Source organism: Cinclus cinclus, chromosome Z (assembly GCF_963662255.1).
Source record: "Cinclus cinclus chromosome Z, bCinCin1.1, whole genome shotgun sequence".
NCBI classification, from domain to species: Eukaryota; Metazoa; Chordata; class Aves; order Passeriformes; family Cinclidae; genus Cinclus; species Cinclus cinclus.
Genome location: NC_085084.1, coordinates 33108741 through 33133105, shown reverse-complemented (window position 1 = coordinate 33133105; position 24365 = coordinate 33108741). Strand labels below are relative to the sequence as shown.

The 24365-nt window shown below is 39.4% G+C and overlaps 1 protein-coding gene across 1 annotated transcript in view; it reads left to right on the top strand.

Moving 5' to 3' along the window:
* The first annotated feature begins 13336 nt into the window (after window positions 1-13336).
* The window catches only part of SVEP1 (sushi, von Willebrand factor type A, EGF and pentraxin domain containing 1), a 122752-nt gene continuing 111723 nt past the window's right edge, over window positions 13337-24365 (top strand). The window contains exon 1 of the mRNA XM_062513220.1: window positions 13337-13855. Within this exon, the coding sequence (XP_062369204.1) occupies window positions 13337-13855 (519 nt within the window). The remainder of the gene's footprint in view (window positions 13856-24365) is intronic.

Here is a 24365-nt window from a genome sequence, read left to right as displayed (position 1 = left end):
CTGTTAAAGATTGTTTTATGAAACAATAATCAATGTGACTTTCCAAGGTCATGTGCATGTTAGTGACAGAATTAAAATATAAAATGTCAATGCACTCTTAATTAGGTCAAGATGTCTGAGCAAAATTCCTTCTGTCCAAAGCAGCTTCCTACTCCATGTGCAGGATAATTAAAATAAATTATGCCCATGAGAAAAGCCATGCTCTAACATCAAAATCCCATTTATCTAGATAAGTTTCAAATCCTTCCTTGTTTTGTTCTGATAAAGTTCATCTGTCTTTATTTGCAATTGATCTGGCTTTGCTTAAGCTTAGTGCAGTGGGTTGTTGGGGGAATTTTTGCCTCTGTAGCTTCCATGATTAGGTTTAGATCATTGAAAATAGGAGTCCTTAGCCCCTTCTGCATTCCAGCTCCCCTCATGCTCTTTATCTTAACCTGTGTTAGTGACCTTTAAGGCCTCCATTCTTGGCTATCCTCAAGAAGCAACAATCCAGAATCATCAATAGGTTCATTTCACCCTGAGGTCATAAGGTGAGGCAATGGTTTAGATTTTAGGGAAACACCACACTTTGGTATAACAGTGGACAGTACATTTCACTGCATCTGTACTCTGGGGAGAAGGCTTGAGACAGGCAGTCGTGCCAAAGACACAGGAGGAGGATTAAATACTCTGATATTTATTTTTCTGATAGATGTTTCATTTCCTGTTCTTCCTTTTCAGTATTTACATTAGAAAGTACCTCCATCACCACTGCATTCTACGGCATAGTTCCTTAGTGGCAATCATACTCACCCATAATGGTATATTCAATGCCAAAAAAGGATGGCTGGCCCTAGCCTTTAAAACTCTCCCTTCTTTTCTAAGAAAAAACTATCTGCTACGTGTAAAGGCCAGCTGCTTCCCTCACCCCCCACAGCTTCCCAGGAATTCATCATCCTTCTACTCCAGGTTTTTCTGAGATAGTCTCTAGGGGGAGGGAGGTTGCCCCTGAGTTTTGACACTGCAGAGATGCATCCTTACAGCAAACTCTTAAATGTGCTTGCAGGAGAAAGAAGCAAAAGTGAACAATTAAAAGGGAAGGATGAAACAAAGAGAAAAAAATGTTTGTCTTTCTGGAAAGGAGGACGAATGGAGAGGGGGAAATCAATGCTCAACGAGGTCCTGTCTACCTTTGTTATTTTAAAATGTTCTTTCTTGCTGGTTTGTAACATATGTAGCTGATCATAAAGTAACAAAAAATTAGAAAATAAATCAACAGGTTTCAAAGCTCACGCTAGTCTTTAATGGAAAGAAACATTTCTCTATTCTTGTAGACTTTTATTAAGGACAAAAAGCAGTTACCATTATTATCTCAATTTTAGTTCTGCAAACTTTGCTTTGGGAGTAAAAATTTTATACTCTTTTTTGAAATCCATCTTTTTAATTACTTCAGAGTAAATTTTAGCTGTCATTTGTCCAGTGTTAATTTTGAGGGATTTTATCATGTATGTCTTTTCTAACCAGTTACATACACATGAACAGAAGCATTAAATGCATGTATGTATATAAACTTTCATGGCTTTAGGTATGCCTTCTGGCAACTCCTGCAACCTGAGATTGCATGGGACAAAAAAAAAAAAAAAAAAAAAAAAAAACAAGACAAAAGAAAAATTGAGAATTTTGCTATTCATAAATCATCTTCAGTACCATAACTTAAGGATATCACAGTAGTAAAATTCAAATTTAGATTTCATGCAGCATTTGGCTTCCTCTTCCCTCTTGTCTATATAGATTTTTTAAGGGTACAACAAATAAATGGACCCTTTAAAAAAAGCAAATGGATATACTTTAAGCATTTTTTATATTTTAATATTAATATTAAAACTTTCCCAACCTGTAATAAACAATACAGATTTGTGCTATACCATACTCATTTTTCTCACATTTTTTAAAAATATGGTAGCACTTTGTAGTGTAAAAGAGATTACACTTCTAACCCATATATTTTTGCAAGTGGAAGATGAAAATCTGCAATCTTCCTGGTCAAAAAACTGAGCAACTCTTAGATGGAACAAGATACTTTGACCTTCTATAATTCTTGAAGGGCTTATCAATTAAATGAGAAAAAAAGACTCTTTTTTCAGTGATTGTAGTAAGACGTCTGGAAATCACACTGCTGTTCCTTCATTCCTCAACTTTTAAGTAAGATTTGTTCTGCATTTTTTTAATCCAAACCACCATGTCTTCCTGAAAGTTAAAATCTTCATCAACAGCAACAAGAAAAGAAGAAAGCAAGCTTCTGCTAGCATGGGTCTAGCACATAGAAGCAGAGGAAAAAGGTGATCTTATCCTCAGCAAAAAGATCCATTTTATGATCGACTCCCAGTGAAGCTGGTGTATTTTAAGGCACTTAGTTTACATAAATGGCTATTTGTTAGGGGTACCTACACTGTTTCTCAAGAGTTAACATATGGTGTTTATTTGGAAGGGCAGGGACAGTCACTTCTGGGAGCTTGTCCATCTTTGAGATACCAGCAACAAAGACTGTGTGCCCCCATTACTGTTATTAAGTAATAAAATTACTTCTAAATACCTTAATCTTTCCTTTTTAAATTACGTTATATGATACAACCTGTAAACACCTTAACAAGCTCCATCTAACAAGAGTAAACCATGGGCTGACACTTGCACATGCACAAACAAAGCAACACAGCAACATAAAAGTAAAGCAATTCTTGTACTTCTGAAGAAGAAGGGGAAAAAAAGCATTCCTTGTGGAATGATTTTGCAAGTGTGTGTAATCAATTGTAAATAAACAGGAAAAGTTGGTGTTTATACGTAAGAAGCTTTAAGTGTAAAAGGCAGTTTAAGTTGGGGTGAAAGGAGCCAGTACTTTCACTCACAGAGTTTTCAAGACAATCTTGTTCTCTTATGACACTTCTGATGTCAAGAAAGACCTTTTAGGGATTGTATCTAACAGGAGATTTTAGTCAGTTCATTTAGTCAGTTCACAGAAAAAATGCTATCCTAAAGATATGAACAGAAATTGTCTCCCTTTTCTTGTATATATTTGTGTGTATATCATCACAGATTTAAAATTAGAACTTAAAATCAGTGCAGAAGCTTGCACGTGCCATCTCTATTTGGAGACCTATAGGGTCTATTTGAAAGATCAGCACACAAGCTGATTACTGAATACTGATAACATGGTACTGCATTGATATATTTAAAAGAGGGGGCAAAATCAAGAACCTATGTTTTGTCAGTATGCTCAAATGATAAGGAGGGAAAATGCAAATACAAGGTTTGGAAGGAGAATCGAAACCACTAGGAAATACCCAGGAAAAAATAAAAGGCAAAACAGAGTCAAAATACTTCCACGTACAATTCATGATCCGAGATCTTCAGTTCCTACTTAATAGCTACTAACAAGCCCTGGAATTTCCCTTCCCACATGTGAGGAGGTATTATTTATATCCTGTAAGATAAATAAGGTCCACACTGCTGTAAGATGATTCCAGCCCACATTTCTGGTGAACACCTGTGCTTAAAGCTGCAACTCATATAATCTTAAGAGACTTGATCTAAGCCAACTCCAAGTTGATTGATTCTCTTAGAGGTCCGTGAGCCATGACAGTTATATCAGGATCCATCAGGCTGTCATAACTCACCTTGAAAATGGGTTGTAACATCCCTGATGATGAAGACTGCAAAGCTGCAAGAAGTAGATTCTAATTGAAGCTGAACTTGGTCTTGCAGTGCTATTAAGTGCATGGTGCTGATAGCAGCTCTGTAAGCTGGCATGTTTTAAGATGAGACACTGCTGAAGCAGTACAAAATCCTTTCTGCTTAGCTATCCTCAGCCAAAGCTCTTCCCTCCCTGGGCATCTCTTTCCTTACCCGCAGTACTTGTTAAAGAGACAGACTTTTTCTTCATTTATGACAAAGACTACATCACAGCAACAGAACGGAGATTCTTAGACCAAATCTATGGTAAAACTTGCTGTCTAATGCAAAGTAAAACAGCAACTGAATCATAAAGAGTTCAGCAACCATGGTGATAAAGCACCAAATGAAATTTACAATTGCTTTAAGATAGAGCTGCTGTCAATTGTGTCTGGAACAAGAAGAAAGTACAAAGGTACGTGTAAGTAGAATAGCTCTATCAAATGGAAGAGTAGTACCACTAAGTTGATTAGACATGACTTTTCATCATGACTTAATTTTTGCACACCTCAGGTAATTTCAGTGGGGAAAAAATAATTTATTCCTGTTTATGACAACAACAGGCTTTGTACAACATACAGTAATTTTAATGTAAATTTATTCGACATCTTTTTCCAAGATATTTTTATGAATAATGATAGTACTGACACATACAGCAATTTTTTCAGAGTATGAGTTTTATTACCAGTTGTCCATTGACAAAAACTGTACAAATTATCTTGTACCATACACTTTTCAAAATGATGGCAATTAACTTCATCGATTGCCCTTCTGGTAATAATCATGATTTTATTTTATTTGAGAATCATGCTTTACATGTTGAGAAAGTTCAACTAATGGCAAATATCAGAAACAAGAGAAGTGAGAGCATATGTTGTCTGAACTAGATTCATCTATCTCCTTTTTGGTCATGCAATACTGGTTTGCTGACATATGCACAGAAAATCTTTGTGACAAGCAGACAAAATACAAGACCATAGAAAAGGTAAATAGCAAGACATGGTTCCAGACATGATTACTGTACAGAGAGGGGAGTACTCTAAGCATGGAATTGATCATTCTAATGTGTCCTCTTGCACTGACAGACTTAGGGCTGTCAGCTGCATGGATACATAGGTGTGAAGACAATTCTTTCCTCCATTCAAGAAAATACAGGTATAACATTTAGATTATTATCTTCAGATGCAAATCTGGGTTTTGAAATGGTGACAGCTGCCATGTCTCCATCGGTTTCACTGATTTCCGAAGTCCATCCAAATTCTGGTGTTTTTCCTAGACTTTACTTTGACAAAATTTCCATCAGTAATAAATACAAAATATGTTTGAATATGCATGGAAGAACTAGTCCCAGAACACTCAGTTTGAATCCTTGATGTTTATTTTTGTTTTGCTGAAATCTTAGTATTATCTAGCCTTCATTAACCAGGCAGGAAAGGAGACACTTTGGGCTATCAACAATAAGAGGATATAACCTGACTCTCCCTTCTAGCAGAAGGAAAAAAAAAAAACCAAAGAAGCACATTAACTAAACAGACTCTTTAAACATGTCTTAAGATTACTCCAAACATTTTTTTTTGTTTGTTTTCACTGCTGCAAACACATAGACCTTTAGTGTGATTTTAAGTGGGTGATGGAACCAAGTGCAAAACACAGCATGTCCTCCTTTCTGTTTGCTTTAACTTCTGATAGGCTGACAAAAGGGACAAGGCATGGTTGCATGAGCAAGCAAGGGTTTGTAAGCTCTTGGGGTGCTGAGTGTACCTGCTGTTAGGACAGAAAAGATGCAGCAGATGTCTGGAAGAGTACTGGATGGAGGCTGACACTCTTCCAGCTGTCCCAGTATTGTGAACATGACTGTTGGCTGGGATGCCCCAATGCTGCCCTCATTATTGTGTAAAGGAGGTAACTGAACCTTTCTGCTTATCTAGGTCTCATTTCTCAGTTTTTGTCTGTTCCCGTCCTGAGCTCAATGTTAATTATTACCGCTGTCCCTGAAGTTATCTAAGGAGCTCATCCTTCTTTCTGTAAGAGAAAAAGAGTGCGTTCTTTCTCCAACCTGGTATATTTTCCTTCTTGTGGCACTGTGGTTGTAATAGCCCTTTGTCCTAGATATGTATCATGGTAATTCTGTAAGCATTTCAATTTCTCTTGTCTTCAGTCCTGGATTGGCTTAATTTCAAAATAATAATGTGGGTAATGAGCATAAAAATTTATACAAAGGAAGAGTGAGGTTGTGTGAATATAACATGAGCCATATCAGACTAGAATAAGGATCTGTCCATGTGGAAATCTTTTTAACTAACATATTCTATGAAACAGTTTAAAGATAGGCAAGTATAGTTAACACTCTTTTAAAATCTGGGGTACACTTCTTTATGTTTTCTGAGAAGGAAGAGATATATTCCTGCTTTGTTGGAGAACACTGGCACTGGAAAGATTTTTATTCCACAGTTTTTCTGCATACAAATGTTTAGGTATCCACTGCATTACTGTATGGTTTAGTGTTTAATTGCTTGACCACACTCTGATGTGCAAAGCATCTCCTTTTGAGAGTGGTTCCTGACATTTACACTTATACCATGTAATTTTTTATTAGAAATGATGGGTAATTCTCTCTTTGTTCATCACGTCTGATCTTCCTCAAAATGTATTGTTTTTTCCTATTCCTTTTTCTGTGTTGGTTTCAATGCTAGCTGGAAATTAAACCCCAGGTAAACCACTCCCCTTCCCCCCATCCCTTCTGATAAAAGTAGGGGTGAAAGCAGAGACTATGGGTTGAGGTAACAATTTACAGAAAGCACAAAGCAGTGAAATAAGACACACACCATAACAACAGGAACATTAATAGCAAAATTATACAAAAAGAGAAGGCGTTTTACCCACAAAAAGTGTTCACCGCCAGGAACAAAACCATGATGGTGCAGCTAGGTCACATCCACATGGCTTCCCCAGGCAAAGGCACTCACACAGCTCTGCAACCAGGACACCATCACACCTCTTTTCAGTAGTCTCCACCAAACTGAAGATAACTTCCTGTCAGAGAGCAGTACTTTCATCATAGTATCTTAAATGCATATCTAAAGTACTTCATATTCAAAGGCAATACCGTAAATTGTGTGAATTTTAATAAAGTAGCTGCATCCCTTGAAACTGGAGTCCTTTGTTTAACTGCAGAGAAAAGTCTCTGCTTTCTTTAACTAGAGAGAAAAGTCATTCACCTGCTTGTGATTTTCAGTTGCAATTGGGAATAAGGCTCTGCATGCCCCAAACCTGCTTTCCCTTACTCCTTAAAACTTCAGCACCTCTGAAAATTGTAGAACTGCCCTATTCCTTCAGAAAAGCACTTTCTAATCCTGTTTGTGAAGGCCATTTCTTTGGAGCCTGTTTGACATAGCAAAGAGAGTTTAGAAATTTGCCCTCATTCTCCCAGAATATGCCTCTGCTGGGTTAGCACAGAACATCTTGAAAAGGACATGTGTACAATTAGTAGTACCTGTACGCTGTAAGCCAGCAGAGTGAAAGACTGACAATGCTTTTATATTGCAAGGCTAAAATATCCAACAAATTTTGAAAAAGCAGCCTGGAGTAGCCTGTCTACCCAACCTATTTTTAAATTATATCAGCCTATTCAGGAGCAAAAAAAATGCCATAAACAGTCTTTACCCTACAGACTTTGTCTATATCTTTTGTCTTGCCCTACTGGAGTTTTCAGAATCTCAAGTTACCTTGAATATGTCTTTTATGATCAAAGGTGCCTTCGATGTTTTTCTCACATTCAGTGTTTACCTGGATCTCTCAAAAGTCACACAGAGTATACTTCAGCGTGTAGAATATGGCAAAATACATTTACTTTAGAATGAATGTTCTAGGCCAAAGGCAGACTGGCTGTGCGCTTATGCTTCATGAATTCTGAAGAGCTTAACTTAGAAGTGTAGTGAACATCTGCTGTGTAAACAGAGACCAGCAGATGTTTTGATTTTGCTTCCCTTTTTTTTTAATCTTGGAAGCTAGCCATATGATATTCTTATTGTGCGTTGGGCTTGTCCACCAGTGGAGACAAAATTCTTATGACTAAACTTCATCATTGTCTGAATACTGAGAAGCAATACGAATCTTGTTTTTCTTTTTTTACAACTTGAACTAATAACCCATAATTTGGCTTGTTCAAATTCTTGTTTGCTCTGCTGAAGACTAAAACGCACAGACCTCTGCCTGAAAGGAGAAACTTTTGGCAGACTAACACTTCTCCTCCTACATAATAATCTTTTTCCAAAGTCATGTGGACAGACATTTTGCTCTCATTTAAGTGCAATGTATTCTCTTCAGTCTGCGTCAGAACTCCCAGAGGTGTCAGTGGGATTTGTGTGTATAAATCAAAACTGACTGCCTTCAATTTGTGTGTGTTTAAACAATATTTATGTGGAAAGTCTGAACTTCAACTTTCTAGCCCTGGAAAATTTATCTTAAAATAATTACAGCCAGTGAATTACTGGTATTTGAAAGGATTGCAAATTATCTCTCCCAACTTTTAATGATAAAACAAGTGATAATTTAAGAGCTTAATCTCCTTTTATTCCTCCTTCTTGAGAATATTCTTATATTTATAGAAAATTCTTTGTTTCCTCCATATGTTCTGTTTATGACTGAGAACTAAAATGGCCAAAAAAAATCCACTCAGATTTTATGACTAAGATCTTGATAGCCTAGCTTTGGCTCCTCAGTACTGAATGCATAATGCATCATGTGTAATGCTCTCTTCCACTTTCTTTTCAATATTGCAACTGAAAACAAGCTAAAAATTTTAACTGTCAGAAAGTGCTGAGACAGTGTGTTCCAGCAACACATTCTAACATAGGGAGCTTCCGAAGAGCAGACCCTGCTTTGCAAAAAGACTGCAGTCTTGCTTGATCTTTGCTATAGTCCCGGGCCAATGAATGAAACTGCAAGCAGGTAAGGCACTGCAGCACTGGGAGGTGAAGGCTCTCAGCCAAGAGGAGAAGACACATGTTCCAGGACTTCAGAACCTGGGCCTGTTCTTTCTCTTAAAGGGCACGGGAAGAAAGAGGAAAAAGTAACTTCCAAAAGCCCATTTTTTCCTCTGCCTTTCATAGAACAGCTCTGCTGTTTTCACTTAAATCATGAAGGCTGGTTATAACCCACCAGAGCCTGGCACTACTCTGATACTGTAGTAATGGTGGCAGATTTCAAAGGTCATTTTCTGAGATTGAAAGTATTTCTACCCCTACTCTGTAAATGCTATTCCTGAAAGCTTTCCTCCTCGTACAGTTCCATAAACACCCCCTGCTGAAATACTGACTGGCATCTGCAAGGAGAAGTGGGCAGCCCAGAGTAATCCTGTACCCTGGCAAAGGCTGAAGGGGAAGAAAGAAGCCTAGCTCTGCTAGCTACATATTGTGTTAGGTTTCCCTAGATGGACACTGTGTGCTTGAGCACAAAGAGAGTCTTAGAACAATCTTAAGTTTCACCAGGTTCTGATTTCTGTTCTTAAGCTGTCATTTTATCTCTAGTTCGGCTAAAATTTCGAATGCTGTAAAATTCCTGCAGAAGACATAACATTTCAGTTTCAGCAGGGTTTCCACCATGGCACAAAGTGGCTAGCAGAACACCCTTAATGTAAGAACAAAAATGACCTGCATTCCTTCAAAAATTGTAGGGTATGTGATATTGTGGTGTTGTCTCTGCGGGCACAAATACTGTGCAGGCTGAGTACAAGGATATGTTTTGTCCAGCTGTATTTGGGGGAACATGGAGGGGGAGAAACACAATGCTTTTCTTCTCCATATTTGGAAAGATGCTTGGCCATGTTTCATTGAGTAATTCAAGCAAAAAGCTATTTGGCTAAAGGACAGCAATCCTCAGACTGTTTGTTTGCAGAAGGGTTTTTAACTGGGGGTAAAGATTTCCCTTTTGTTTAGTAACCAGGGTGGTGTTAAATGACCATACGATCTTGTGGGGAGACAGTAAAGAATTACTGGAATTCACAAAGTCTGTGGATTTTAATAAGACAGTTAAGGAGATACAGTAATCTGATTGTAAAAGCAGCTGAAGTGCTGCTCTTAAGCTTTCCTTTTCAGTACCAGTCAGCCCTCTTCTGTCACATGACAGAGACAGTTTATTCACAAGATCTATTTTTTTTTTATTACCTGCTGTTTTGCAATGGAGTAGAGTCACAGTCCAGCACCACCTTCTTAAGTACCCTGTCATCAGAAGCCACATGAAACCTGCATTTTTTGTTCAAGTAATGAAGCCCAGGGCAGATATTTTGACCTTCAGGGATGCTTAAAGTGGGAAAAAACTCCTTCTGCTCTCCACCTCCCCATCTGCTACTGATCAGTATGAACCAAAACACAAATAATATGCATGAATACAACAGGGAAAAGACCATCAAAAGAAGAGGGCTTAAGCACACCAACATGGAAAGGATTTGTAAAGAGCTGGCAGGCAGGCTTGGAGAAGGCAATTTCATTACAACAGAGATTTCCCCTGGAAATGCTGCTTTCAGAAAAGCTTAGTGAACATATAGCGAAGAGAATGCTTGCTGCTTACACATACATACATGACCTTCACCATCTGCAGTATGACTTTTTATTTTGGAAATACAGCCTGACGGATAAAATACCTTCTTGAGGATTTTACATGCTGAGTCCAAGCTTTTAAGTTTTAGTTTATTCCAGAAATTATTCTAGGGTTTTCTTAAATCACATCAGGAACAGACTTTAATTCTTTGGCTGCCCTTATTCTTTCCCTCATACCATTAGATTTTGTTTACTACAGATGCTGATGCTAACTTCTCACAGTGTCTTGTAATGCTTTAGTGTCTCCCCTCTTCACAAATAGATTGAATGCCAAAGAATGTAAAGAGAGTTACCTGTGTTATACACAAGGGAAAATATATGAGGAGAATTATTCACTAAATACATGTCACTGATTCTTTTCAAAGTCTTTTGCACACTAATTATCCATGGACTGAAATTTCCCCTCACTATTCAAAATTTCCTTGATTTTGTTTCACATTAGTACTGTGCTAGCATCTCAATCTTGCATCCATATTCAAAGTTTAGCTGTTCACCTCTTTATTCCTCTACTATTTCAAACTCCCTCTGTGATAAATATATTTATATCTTGCACTGATGACTTCACTCTGCAGTCTTGTACACATACATCTTTTTGTTAAACCAGAAAAAGCTTCTGTGCATCACGACTGGAGGGCCTGTGTGACTTAAAAAATTACATACTTTCACAAATTGTACATGTATCAAGGATTAATTTCAAATTGCCCTGTAATTTTTTGCATTCGTAAATCCAGTGAGATCACTAAGACTGAAATTAACTACTGTGTTTTCACCATTAGTCGTCCTTGATTGCACGCTGGCAACTGCCCGTTGACATTAATTGTTCTTCCTTTGCTAAAAGTGTTTTCAATATATCTTCTTTTCCTTTGCTTCTGAGTCCTAAAATGTGCAGCGTTTATAAATATGAATCTGGCATTATGCAAATATGGGTGAAACAAAGGAACTGACAGTTAGCATTCCAACAAGCTAACCCAGACTGAAGTACTTTTCATGATCTGAAAACTCAGGGGTAATAGAAAAACATTGTAACTGCAATGATCTTCTTCCTTTAGGAGCACCTTGAGAAACCAGACTCCTCTTGCCTATACTTTTCCATTCTTTCATTCTGGTTTGTGCAAAGACCAACACAGTCTACAGCCCAGTCCAATATAGATGTGAAGACTAGGTATACTAGAGGTGTGACTCAGACCACAGTGGATGCAATTACAGCATTTCTTTAATCTTCCAAAGACCAATTGTGCAAATCAACTTGATGAGGTCTTTGGCGGTTGTAGCAACTTTCAGCTACCCTTTCAAGACAAAAAGGTCTCATAGTAGCCCAAGTATGGTGCAGTCCGTTTAATTTCACCGTAGCATGAACAGAAACCAATCAGTCCATCACAAAGCACATGCTTCGGTACCAGAACTGTTCTTCACATGTGCCTCTGTAAGAGTGTCTGATTTCTATTTCCTCTTCAAGAACTGAGCTGCAGAAGTATGCCTAAGGAACAGGTTTTTGTGAAGCACTTGGGCTACTCCATAAACATAAAACATATAAAAACATGTTGGATATGTATATCATATATATCATTTCCCTAATTAAATAATATTTTCTGTTACTTAGTCTGTTGCCATTTGCAGTGAAATTTGAATATTGCTGGGAAGTGAAAAGGACAGTATTTGATCAATTTTCCATCAGCTAAAAGCCTCAATGGATAAGGAATGTACAATTCAACCAAATGCAAACATGGAGCTTAACATGCAAATGCACCAATGTACCTGCATATTCCATTACATTGTGGTATGTCAACAAAAGCAAACTCAAGAGGAGTACAAAATGTGTAAAGGAAGGAAAATACCAACAAAAGGCCAAAAATTGCAATCAACAGGTTAATGTGGCCAATCTGTCCCAGGGGAATTTTTCTCAGTCTAAATTACCCCTGGAAAATCAATTGATTAAGTAGAAAACTGTTTAATTTGAAACCAATGGCTAAAATATACCCAAGTTCTCAACTCATAATATTCATGAGTGTTAAATTTGTACTGAGATTGGTTGAAGGGTAGTGGGTTCTGAATTTGGCAGGAGGTCTCTGCAAGTGTATCTCTCTCCTAAAGTGATTCACTGACAGCAAGACAGCCACAGGATCTCTTACAAGATGTGGCTTGTACTGTCACACATGGCAACAGGAATTTTTCATAATGAGCACAGTTTATTGTCACTGTTACTACATCAATGTGTATATTTCCATACACATCTTAATGTACATATGCAAGTGCTGTCCCTGCCTTTGATGCACACATCCTTGCGGACATTCATCCCACATATCTGGACATCTGTTTGTCATTTCTGTGAGATGTACATAAAGTACTGCTACATCTTGAAAGTAGAAAAACCGAGTCCCCAGGCTGCTGAAGTGTGCCCTTGAACAAGAGAGGGAGACTGTGACAGAACCAGGAGCAAGACCAGAGCATATGGACCCTTCAAACCACCCAGCCGCGGGAGCATCCTACCCGCAAAACAAAGGGCTAAATTAACCACGATTGATTCAGCACGTGTCAGTGCAAGCCCTCACTCCGTCCCCGCGAGCAGCAGCTCCAACCCGCGCAGCGAGGGAGTGGAAAAGGCGCTCCTCACTTTTCGGGGGGTCCCGCCTTTCCTCCCCCCTTCGCTTCTGCTCAGAGCGTTTCTTTCCAGTGACCGCCACCAGCCCCGCTGCCGGGCTGGCCTCCGCCAGCCGTGTGGGACCCATCGGGGCGGGACGGGGCGGCGGGAGGCGGGGAGGGACGAGGGGGGAGAGCGTTACCGAAAGGCGAGGAGAGGAAAACGGAGAGAGAGGCGTGCGAGGGGCAGCGCCTCAGCCGCGGGGGATTAAAGGGCGCGGATACCTGCGGGGGCCGGCGGGGAGACTGGGAGCCAGAGAGGCAGACAGACAGACAGACAGACAGGCAGGCCTGCCGGCCGGCCGCCCCTCCGAGTACAGAAGAGGTGGGGCGTCAGGGGGCGACCAGCAGCTCTTCTCCCGCGGCTGCCGGCGTCTCCCCGCGCCCGCCGCCACGCCATGTGGCCTCTGGTGGCTCTCTGCTGCTGGGGGGGACTGTCGCTGTCCCTGTCGCCGTCGGCGCCTCAGGGCCGGGCGGGCGGCCAGCCGGGCGCCTTCCTCCGGGCCCCAACTTTCGCGTCTCCATCCCTGGAGGCGCCGGCGCTGCCCGACACGACGGAGAGCAAAGTGGAGAAGCTGGGGCGCGCCTTCAAGCGCCAGGTGCGACGTCTGCGGGCGCGCAGCGGGCGGCTGGAGCTGGTGTTCCTGGTGGACGAGTCGTCGAGCGTGGGTCCGGCCAACTTCCTCAGCGAGCTGCGCTTCGTCAAGAAGCTGCTCTCCGACTTCCCCGTGGTGCCCGCGGCCACGCGCGTCGCCATCGTCACCTTCTCCTCGCGCAGCAACGTGGTGCCACGCGTGGACTACATCTCGCGGCGGCGGCCGCAGCAGCACAAGTGCGCCCTGCTGGGACGCGAGATCCCGGCCATCGCCTACCGCGGCGGCGGCACCTACACCAAGGGAGCCTTCCAGCAGGCGGCGGTGAGACGGGGCGGGGTGCTCGGGGTGAGCGGGCAGGGCTGCGGTGCCCTGAGGAGCAGCACCGGCGGCGGGCGGGGCGTGCTGTGGCCAGGCGAGGTCCCGGCCCGGGGGAAGGCTCTCGGTGCGCGCTGTGCTGCGCTGCTCTGTGCGGTGCGTGGTGTGGGAATGAGGTTCTCCGCGTCGTTCGAGGATGTCCCGTGACAAGGGGTGTAGGGCTGTACGATGGGGTGTGGAATGGCGTAGTGTGGGATGTAGAATAGTGTGGTCAGAGCCATTAGTCACTATCCACTATCTTCCCGTGCTGTCTGCACCTGCAACACCCACGTTTTCTGCTGCCCTTGCAAACAAATGTGTGAAATTTGTTCTTTGAAGGGGCATGGAGCCCGTGTCTCAATTTCAGAAGTGATACATATGAGTCAAGTCTGGCATCTGAAATGCCTGCCTGGTTTCATGGCAGCAGGACTTGAGTGCCTGCTAGCTGTCAGACATACCTGTGTACTGTTGCCAGGTGTCTGTTTCAATTGCTGATGACTTACAAAGGTTCCCTTAAACTGCGTACAGTATATCAGTAAGTAGGGACATGTGCCCAGGAACATTTCCAGACACTGTAACGCACTCATTTGTCATGCTGTCGTGCAGACCCATGGCAGAAATTTGGTCTAGGCCACCCCTGGACATGTGTTGGCACTTGATCATACAGGGGAGACTTCCCATTAAATGGGTTAATGGACAGCCAGTCTACTCAGGAAGCCTTTTTCACAAGGCTAGGCCTGGCTCTTCCTGGTCATTTGGCCTCTGTGCTCAGAAACAACCACCAAATCAAGTCTCATTTTCAATTTTTTTTCCCCATATAATTTTTGGTAGCATCCTGCCCTCCAAGACCACTGGGTACACTTGTCTTGAAATAATTTAACACATTCTAATTTGGAGCTGAAGAGTGAGTTTGTAAGGGGTGCGTCACTGCTGGGCATATGAAATTGGCAGAGATTATTCTTTTCTTCACTTTTGGCAGGAGAAAACAAGTTCACTATGTAATGTGCTCAGAGCTGCACATGCCAAACCTGCTTTAGGAAAACACATCACTGTATTAGATCTTCCACTGTGAAGCCGTGTTTCAATATAGATGCATCCCAGGGGTGTTGTGTGAAAAAGTTAATTATATAAGTTAAAAATAACCACTAAAAACAAAATATAAGCTTAAGAAATACCATCTGCTGTCTTGATATGAAATCTTGACTAATGATATCTTTAAAGTGGAATAAACAAAAAAATCCCTTCAGAAACCCACCATTTAGTTTCTTGAGCCCAGCTAAACTTTGTGGCTGCAACAGCATGACTGTCATTTCACATTGTGTTCTTATAAGAATGTGGGAAGAAAAATATTCACATGGTGACAGGGAAAATTAAGATAGAATGACAAGGTTAAATTCTGGTCTGCTTACTAGATCTTGGTTAAAGATACTGTACTCTGGTTTTCTTCAGTATGATTTCTTCATGTCAGACAAATTATCTACAGAGCATACTCTCCTTTCTAGACACTCTTCAGAAAATGACTGTTCTACGTTTAAAATGCTACTTTTGGAATAAATCTAGAAAGTGTTTTAAGTATAACAAAACTGCTATTCCCTCTAGACTCTTAGACTTCTGCATTATGTTTTTAACTGTCTTTTATTGCAACCATAATTATTTCTTCTTTCACTTTTCTAAAATGTCTTTCTTTTTAATTTACACTTTAACTTGGGATTCCTTATGCTTCTGACCAGAATTCTCCACTTCTTTTCCAAACTTAAAAGGTAGGGAAGCACATTTTTAGAATAAACCCAGCACTTAAATCGTCATGCAGCACACTTCATTGGTAGATCTCAAAGTGATTGATTCACATGTATGACAGTAACATTGAAACCATGAAGGTATAGAAATAAGTGAATTCTACAAGGTCACCAGGCCAGTTAGTGTCTGACCTGGGAACATGAGTCAACTGGAGCAAGACTTACATAGCAGTAGCTGTCTCAGAACCTATGGCACATCATCCTAAAAGCAGACCTGTTCATTCTTACAAGCTGTTGCACAGCCACACAATGTCCAGCTTCTTTGAAAATATAAGAAAGCTCTCTTTGGCACTGCAGTTTTGCATCCTCTCCATAGGTACTTTGCAGACAAGTTTATTGCAGAGATTCTCTGTTTTGTTAAAGCTGTCCTTATCAACTTTTGCCATTCCTACCCAGCAGATTAAAGATAAATTCTATGTGATTCACAGAAATAAGCCAAATATACAACAAGAAACAATGGCAAGAGACAGCAACCTGGTGAGAATGGCTGAACTGCTACTGATGTTTGGGTTTGCCACCTTGTTTGTGATTTCGTGCCATGCTTGAGCTAGCAAGTGCTCATTTTTGGAGTCTTTCTTTTAAGGCACATGGAAGCAGTCTTAGAAAGGGGAAGAAACTGAGCTCATTAATTCAAAACTCTTTGGCTTCAGTTATCACAGCATAAGTTGGTGGGACAGCACAAACTACATGCAGCTTATGTTAAGCAGATTGCCTATTGCATTATGGAAAGCCTGAGCTGTTGTGACAGCAAGAAAAAACCAAAGCAGAATTGAAAATACAAACAGATTCGAGCAAGTGTCGATGCTTAAGGAATGCATTTAAAGATAAAAGACCTCAGTGGTGTAAAAGTGTTGAGAGACCTGTAGACAACTGATCCTGAGACATAATCACTGCTAACAACAGCCATTATGCCTGCCTAGTGGGAGGGATGTGCATTTGTTACCAGATGGGTTTTAAAACTGAGCTGAGTGGTCATCATGCAATGCTGGAAGTTTAATGGGTTGTTGTTTTAGCAGCTGAGAGTCACAGTTACATATCGGCCATCACTGGTGTGCTATCTTTATTGATGGACAGTTTAGATATCCTGAAGCTGCACTGGTTTAGGTGGTCTGAAAAAAAAAAGAAGAAAATAAAAATTATTTAAACTACTCAAAATGACAATGTGTTGATAAAATTATATCTCCTAAGAAGAAGATAGTCTTATTTCTGCATTTCAGTTGAAGTAAAATAGGAACAATTTCTTTTCATAATTGAAATGGAAGTTGTAGGTATGCATTACTATTGAGCAGAAGTCAGAGATAGTACTCAGACAGCTGTAGACAAGTCAGTTATTGTAAAAAATCTGGCAAAGCGGTAGCTGAGGGAGACTTTGGGAATTCTTCTGTGTTATAAAAATAATTGTTGCTTTAAAAAGGTAGTCTTTTTGTTTTTATAATTCATCTTCACTCCATTGAAGTGAGTATAAGTATATGCAAGCAAAAGGTTTGTCACCTACAGAGTAAAGTTACACATTTTCTGAGAATCTAATTTTTGAAATCTGTTGTATCTAATGTGATCTTGAGGGAGCATGACAAATGTCCAACCAGCATGTCAAAATCCATGTTCCATGTTATAATAAATAAATACTAAAAAAAAGTCCTTCAAAAGAATGTAAGCACATATCAGTTTAGGATAAACAGTTCTAATGCTTATTTAATACTTGTTTAAATAAGTAACATTGCCTTTGTTTCTTCTGTATGATAAAAGCACAGAAATACAAGATGCAGCATCGTTAACCATTAGGAAAATTAGCTGTTATTTTCAATGCATTTTCAGATTCAGAATCTCATTTTCAAATTAAAATGAAAAATTTATTGAAGCTAAAGAAGCTAAAACTTTTTCTTACCATGTACTTGTTTTTTGTTTTGGTTTGGATTTTTTTATTTGAAAAAAAAATGGTGCCCTCTCACTGAGAAGAAGAACATCTAGAATCATGTATGTTGTCTGTTTATCAAGCATGTGTTTGTGGATTTTTATTCCTATGACCTCTGCAAAATCTGTAGCTGTTAAGGAGAGGGTAGCAGATTCTAGGTTATCTTTGGCATCATGCTCTAAATATCTGATGATGGCTTAGGTCAACTAGAGCTAACTGACTGGTTGGCAGCATTGGGTTTTGACGTGACCTTGGGAGTCTGTGTTAAAGGTATGGCGGAAAAAAACAAAGTCAACTTGGTTTACCTCTCTGACCACTTTTGCAATTGCAGAGCTGGTAGTTAGGGATTACTAGATTTGAAAGTAGTGTTCCTGTCCGCCATCAATCACTAGTGTCAGCTCTAAACCTCCAGTTTTAATCAGTGTGGTGTTTGTGAAGAGTACTGGTCCTGCATTCTCCAAACTTACATGGGTTTGTTCACAAGATCAGTAAGGCAAGACACACGTCTGCACATTGTTCACTGCCCTTAGACCAATCCTGCAATATACCTACGTTTAGAAGTTATTAAGTAGTTATTTTTCTCTGACCTTTTGGCCAGGACAGGCATGAAGTTCTCTGTTTAGCATAGTATCTGTGGCTGCATAATCAGGATTAATATTTTCTACAGTTGAAAACCTATTATTTGGAATTCTTCTGCTTGTGCTCACAAAATTATATCTTGCACTTTGATCTAATCAGAAGTGTGTAATTTGGAAGTCTGCTGTAGATATTGCTGCACAAAATAAAATAAATCTCACTGATGTAACCAAAAATACAATGAATGAAATCTTTCACCATTATGGTATCTGGATATCATACTAAATGTTTCAGGAATAAACATTCCTTTTAATGAGAAAACCATTTTTTGTTGTCATCTCAGAGCCTTTTTTGGAAGGGTCTGACAATAAGCCCCTTCTGATTCCCAGTCCTTAAAAGTTATGACCCTCACAGAGAAATCAGCCTTATCATGTGCTTTGCTTCAGAGATACAAAGACAAACCAGAAAAGCTGCTGAGTGATTTGTTCTGAGAGAAGGAATAAATCCCTGGCACTAAAATTTGGAAGAAGTCAAGACAAAGTAAGTTGGTTTATTTTAAATTATTTTCCTAGGCTTACAAGAGGTCTTTACAGCAAAATACATCATATTTAGCAGTAGTTCCTGACATAAGCGTCAGCATTAAACTTCTGAATGTTTATTTTGCATGTTCTGTGATACATATTTTACCCATTGTCCCCCAATTCCACGTGTTACTGGAATTTGTGACTCAGATTTTGCAGGTGACACAACATGTCTGTGATGCTCAGAATTTTCTGACTTTTCTAGGTGCAGAAATTAAAAGCCCTATTGCTTTAAAAAAACAGGCTCTCTGTAGGACCAGCACCCTGCTTAAATTTTGGAACTGCTTCCTTCTGTATGACATTAACACCATCCAAAACAAAAGCTCTTGCTAAAATTATAATACTCCCTCTGGTTCAAGGTCCCACTGGCAACTTCAACCAGAAGATGAAAAGGCTCCCTGAATGTAAGCAGCAGTCTGTAAAGAGCTTTAATGTTCAGAGTCTTGGTGCTCTGCTAACCATAGGCAGTATGAACATTTAAGCAGAGATGGATTTCTCTCCCAAACACTCCCCCACACCCAGTTGGTCTGAAACATCTCTTATCAGTGATAACTTTGTGCTAGTGTTGCTCAATTCTAGCAGTCCTGGAGGAAAAAAAAAAACCAAAAAAAGTATTCAGATGATAATTGAGCAGTGACAGCTGGCAGTAGATGGGCCAGGTCATGAATTGTGTTTGTCCTTTTGGAATTAATTATTCAGGTCAGCTTTTCTTCTTTTTTCCCCGGCTTATTTAAAGTAATAAATGTTTAAAACAAACACAAAAGAAACAAATATTTGGCAGATGTACTAGTCAATAGTGATGTGAATACTTGGTCTGAAAATACATGAAAATCAGTTACGTATTTAGTAAAATATTTTTGAGTCATTTTTTTATTATTAGCAGAAGACCAGAGCAGTACTAAAGAAATCAAATAACATCTTTGTTATATTAATGAGGAAAACTGCTCACAGACAGAGAAAACTAGGATTTTTAATTTTTCAAATCAAATTGAGATCTATTAACAAATGGCATTTTGACTATAGCATGCAACATTGCAGCATATAAAGGCCTCCAGCAACTTTGCAAAGTCTTGATAAACTTGGTAAAAGGTTATATAGCACAAGAGCTCAGAAAATACCTATGTACATAACATGCCCTCTTTTTTAATGTCCATTTTAGAAGAACTCAGAATGGTAGAAGATGAAGGATATGCATGTTAGTTGTTTCCTGGAAACTAGGTGCATTCTGTTCTTTCTAGTTCAGAGCTCAAAACTACAAGCCACATCATTTCAAATCACCAGACCCAACAGTCCTAACACAGCTGTGAGAGTCAAAAATTCTGTGTAATATCGCCTTTCATTGTAAAGCCGGTGGTGATTTTGGGCTTTTTAGGCTTTTGTTCTGGTTGCTCAGGACTGTGTCTAAGTTGGTGTTTGAGTATACTTAAGGGTGGAGAGCCCACAAACTTTCAGGGAAAACTGTTTCAATGGTTGATCACTCTTGCAGCAGAAATGTTACTTCCTTTCTTTAATTGGAATGTTGGTATTTAAATATGTGCTTCTTTCCTCATGCTACCCATTAGAAGATTCTGTATACATCTTCTTTACTCCCCCCCTCATTAAGTATTTATATATATATGCATGGGTAAGAGGACCTTAAACCTTCTTTTCCTCCATCTGAGCATTACTAGATCTGTCAGTCTTTGCTCAGATGTCATATCAGTATATTTCCTGGCCATGAGCATGCCTGTGTGCTTTCATCCATGTAGTGGGGTTGTCTGACAGAGTTGTGAGATTTACCCAGGTTTTGCCTGCCAGTTACTGAAAGAACTATTTAAATATTTTAAATATCCAGATTATTTCTATAGATACATCTTTTCTCTGAATTAAGAGTGCATTTCTTGGTAGGGCAATATCCACGGGAAGTTTTAATATTAGTTAATTTCTTCTAGATATGTAACATCTCATTCTCTAGAGCCTGTGTAGCAGTGCAGAAAAGAGTGGGAAAGGTTAGAATCCAAAACATCTGACTGTGGAATATATTTCAGTTCATTTTGTGAAACCTAAAGAGGGGCTCAGATTCATTTGATTTGAGCAATGAAAAGAGCAATGTACAGTGACTGAAAGAAAACATGGTGAAATGAAACCTTTGCTGTTTTAGAGAGGGAGCTCAGGAGGTGTAGCCAGGTCTTTCATGTACAATAATAACATTTGCATTGTTACCAAAAATCAGTAAAATAAAAGTCTTTAGCACCAGTGTAACATTAAGAAGTAGATATTCTTTATTCGGTTGGATGTATGAGGGGATATCTCCTCCAAAATATCTTGCATGCTGAGTGCATAAAAAGCTCCTGTTTATATACTATATTTTTACATACATTCTCATAGGTTTTCCCAGAAAAAAAACCAAAACATACATATGATAATCATCTTCCCAAAGTAATTTACTTATGTTCCCTTCCCTCTGTGCATGCTTTCTGTCCTGGGAGACTAGTGATCCCTGGTGGCAGGCTCCCCCAAAGTCATACCTGACTGCCAGGTGGACTGGTAGAAGTTTGCTTTCCAGTTCTTCTTCCTACAGAATTAACTTTGTGTGGTTCCATAGGCCAGTGGTTTTTGAAAAATAAGCATTGTGTTAGCCTACCAAGTGCAAACAATTCTTTACCTGGCAAGAGTTTCATGATGAAGGGGGACCATGTCTGTTACCCCCTAGCCTTGGATTAGTCTTGTGAGATTACCAAGTTCCTCAGGAGTGCTCTGGATTCCGTGATAAGATGTCTCAGCTGTGTTTGATCACAATACTTGTTATTTTTTTCTTTATAGAATATTTACATAAAATCTCCTGTCAGATTTGGACATTTTTACCTGCGGGAAAGGTGAAAAGCAAAGAAGCCTTGGAAAAGAAGTTGAGCTTGGCTAAGAGATTTAGCATTGCCATTTTCCTTTGTGAACAAAATGCTGGTCTGCTTCTGAAGTCACCTATGATAAATTAGGATATACTGTTTTAATTTTCATAGGAATAAGTGGACCAAATCTATGCTGTGTTTTTTTGTAATAAACTAACATTTATTAATTTTAGTATAAGTTTAATAATGAATATGTTACATTTAGATAGTTAAATTAATTATATAATATTATAAAATTGAAATATTATTTCTTTTATACTCAGTAAGTTATCATCTAGGAAAAAAAAATCATTCTATTCAGGACTCATGCCCTGATGTGTACGTTTTAAGTCATTTCTATGGTGAAAAGAAATCCAGTGCAAGTGGTCTTGTGGGGTAGCACAGCTAAATGGCTCTTTAGTGGAAAGCTTTCTCGTTTACTTCTGAGATGCAGTGGTGGGTCTTTCTGATCTATAACAAGTAACATTCACATTGTAGCCCTTAGGTAGTGCTTTTCCTACAAGGTGAGTATTGGATAATGTTATTTTGAGGGCTAAGCATTTTGTTCTGGGGCTGTATGATGTTATTGAAGGCTTGCTCTGTAAAGTGAGGGAGGGTAACCCATTTCAACTTGTTTCCCTCTACATAGATATAGAAATATTCAATTTTGTATGGACAGAATCTTCTTTAAAATCGAAAGAGAGAGTAAGGACAGGAATCAGGCCCAAGATCATATGTTTATGGGTTACATGCAGAGGATGTTGTTGAGACAGTAACAAAGAACCTTTGACATCATAGCTGTGGCTGTCAAGTGGCTGAAGAAGTCTTTGCCCTTCTATCCTTCACCTCTCCAAATTTTGTGTTACAAACTCCACATTAATGTTAAAAATGCAGAAGTTGGAATTTAGCTGGTTTTGTGACTGTAGTCCTATGTAATCCTATTATTTAGTTTTCCATTACAGTACTGAATTTCTAGAGGAGGATTTTGTATGATAACTTTTTGTTGCACAAGACTTCATTTTTTAATTCTAAGGACTTTTATTGGCACAAAAAATTGGTTAGACTGCCAGATATTTGTACGCACCAAACAGTCACTGAACACAATACAGATGGTAATAACTTTTTGCTAATGTGAAAAGAATGTTTTATTTAAGGTCTGGGAGAATTACTGAAGCTGACTGATCTACCACTCATCTGAAGGAAGAGTAGACAAGAAAATAGTTACTGAAATAGGAAAAGACTAGGTATTTCTAGTGTCCCTGTGAATTTCTATTCAATCATCAAGATCACTAGTTGTTTTGTTCTGTTCGTACTTATTGCCTATTAATTTATAGTAGTGACCAAATCTGCTAAATTCTCAATTTTACAGGCCATTCAGCCCTGTATTTTGAATTATGGCTGGAGCTTAGTTTCATTTGATGGTAAAATCAGAGGTAGATGTAGATATGAAATAGGATCCTTTAAAGTTACTAATGCATTATGGAGGGCTTTTAAACTGTATTCATTGAAGAACCTGACAATTTTTGAAGAGATTGCAAAGCCTTGCGATGAAACAAAAGTAATCGTTATGTAGATAAAGTCCATGAAATTGGCAGGGGCTGATGAACAATCTCTGTGTGTTCTTAAAAGTTTAGGGGTTAAAAAAGTTTAGGGGTTGAACAAACATTTTAAAATATAGGAACTTTCTCTTCAGGAAAAAACAGTTTTCAAAAAAGCATGCTGGAGAGGGAAAGTGAGAGAGGTTTCTCAGAACAGAGGGATGTACGTCAGGGTTAAAGAAAACAGGAATTATGTGAAACACTGCACAAATATTTCAGAGAAGAGGAATGGAGACTCATACTTGGATTGTCAGCAGCTCTGACAGGATGGTAACCTGTCCTCTTGTCCTCACAAAAAGAAATAAAATATTAAGTGGACCAATGGACATACAAAAATTATCTCAGAACAGAGTTTTGTCTCCTCCTCCCACCTTTTCCCTGCATCCCTCTCCCCTTCTTCCTCCCCCCCCCCCCCCCATGTTTCTTTCCCTCCCTTGCTGTTTTCCTCTGTTTTTATACAGCAGGGATTCTGTGTCTAGAGTTACAGCTGCATGACATGAGGGCCAAGCTGGTCAGTCGCTTTGTTTTGTTTTGATTTCTAGGGGCAATATGTAGCAATTTTGTCTCTGTCTGACTGTTTCTCTACTCAGATTCCCCAGTGCCTGAATATTCAGATCTTGTGGGTAGCAGGAAGAGCAGGAAGACACCCTCATGATCTCTTACCTGTTAGCTCAATCCATGTTTGTGTGACATAAGTGCTGTCTTGAAGAGGTGGCTCTCCTTTGAGATGCAGAGGACAGAAAAGATGTTGGGACTTGCCTTATCTGAGGGTCATGTAGCTAAGGCATATTTTTTTCCCTTAAAAATAATCATTTGGTCCTCAAAGATGGTCTTTTATTGATGCTTTTCACTTACTCAGACCCACATCTTCTAAAAGATATTTCTAAGCAATTTTTCATGTGACCAGGAACTTTCTTGATTACATGGAAAGTCACTGAGGATTTGTATTTCAGGAGTATCAGAGGGCATTTGTAGCAGTCTAATTCTGTTAAAAAAAAAATCCTTCTTATTTGTTAGTCAGAATTAAATAGTCCTGAGATATCTGTAGTCCTGTCTAGACTACTGAGGCTCAAGCTCATTTGTTCACTGGCCATGTAGACATGTCTCTGCATTTAGAGAAAACAGGGAAGTTTGATTGCTGCTGATTATG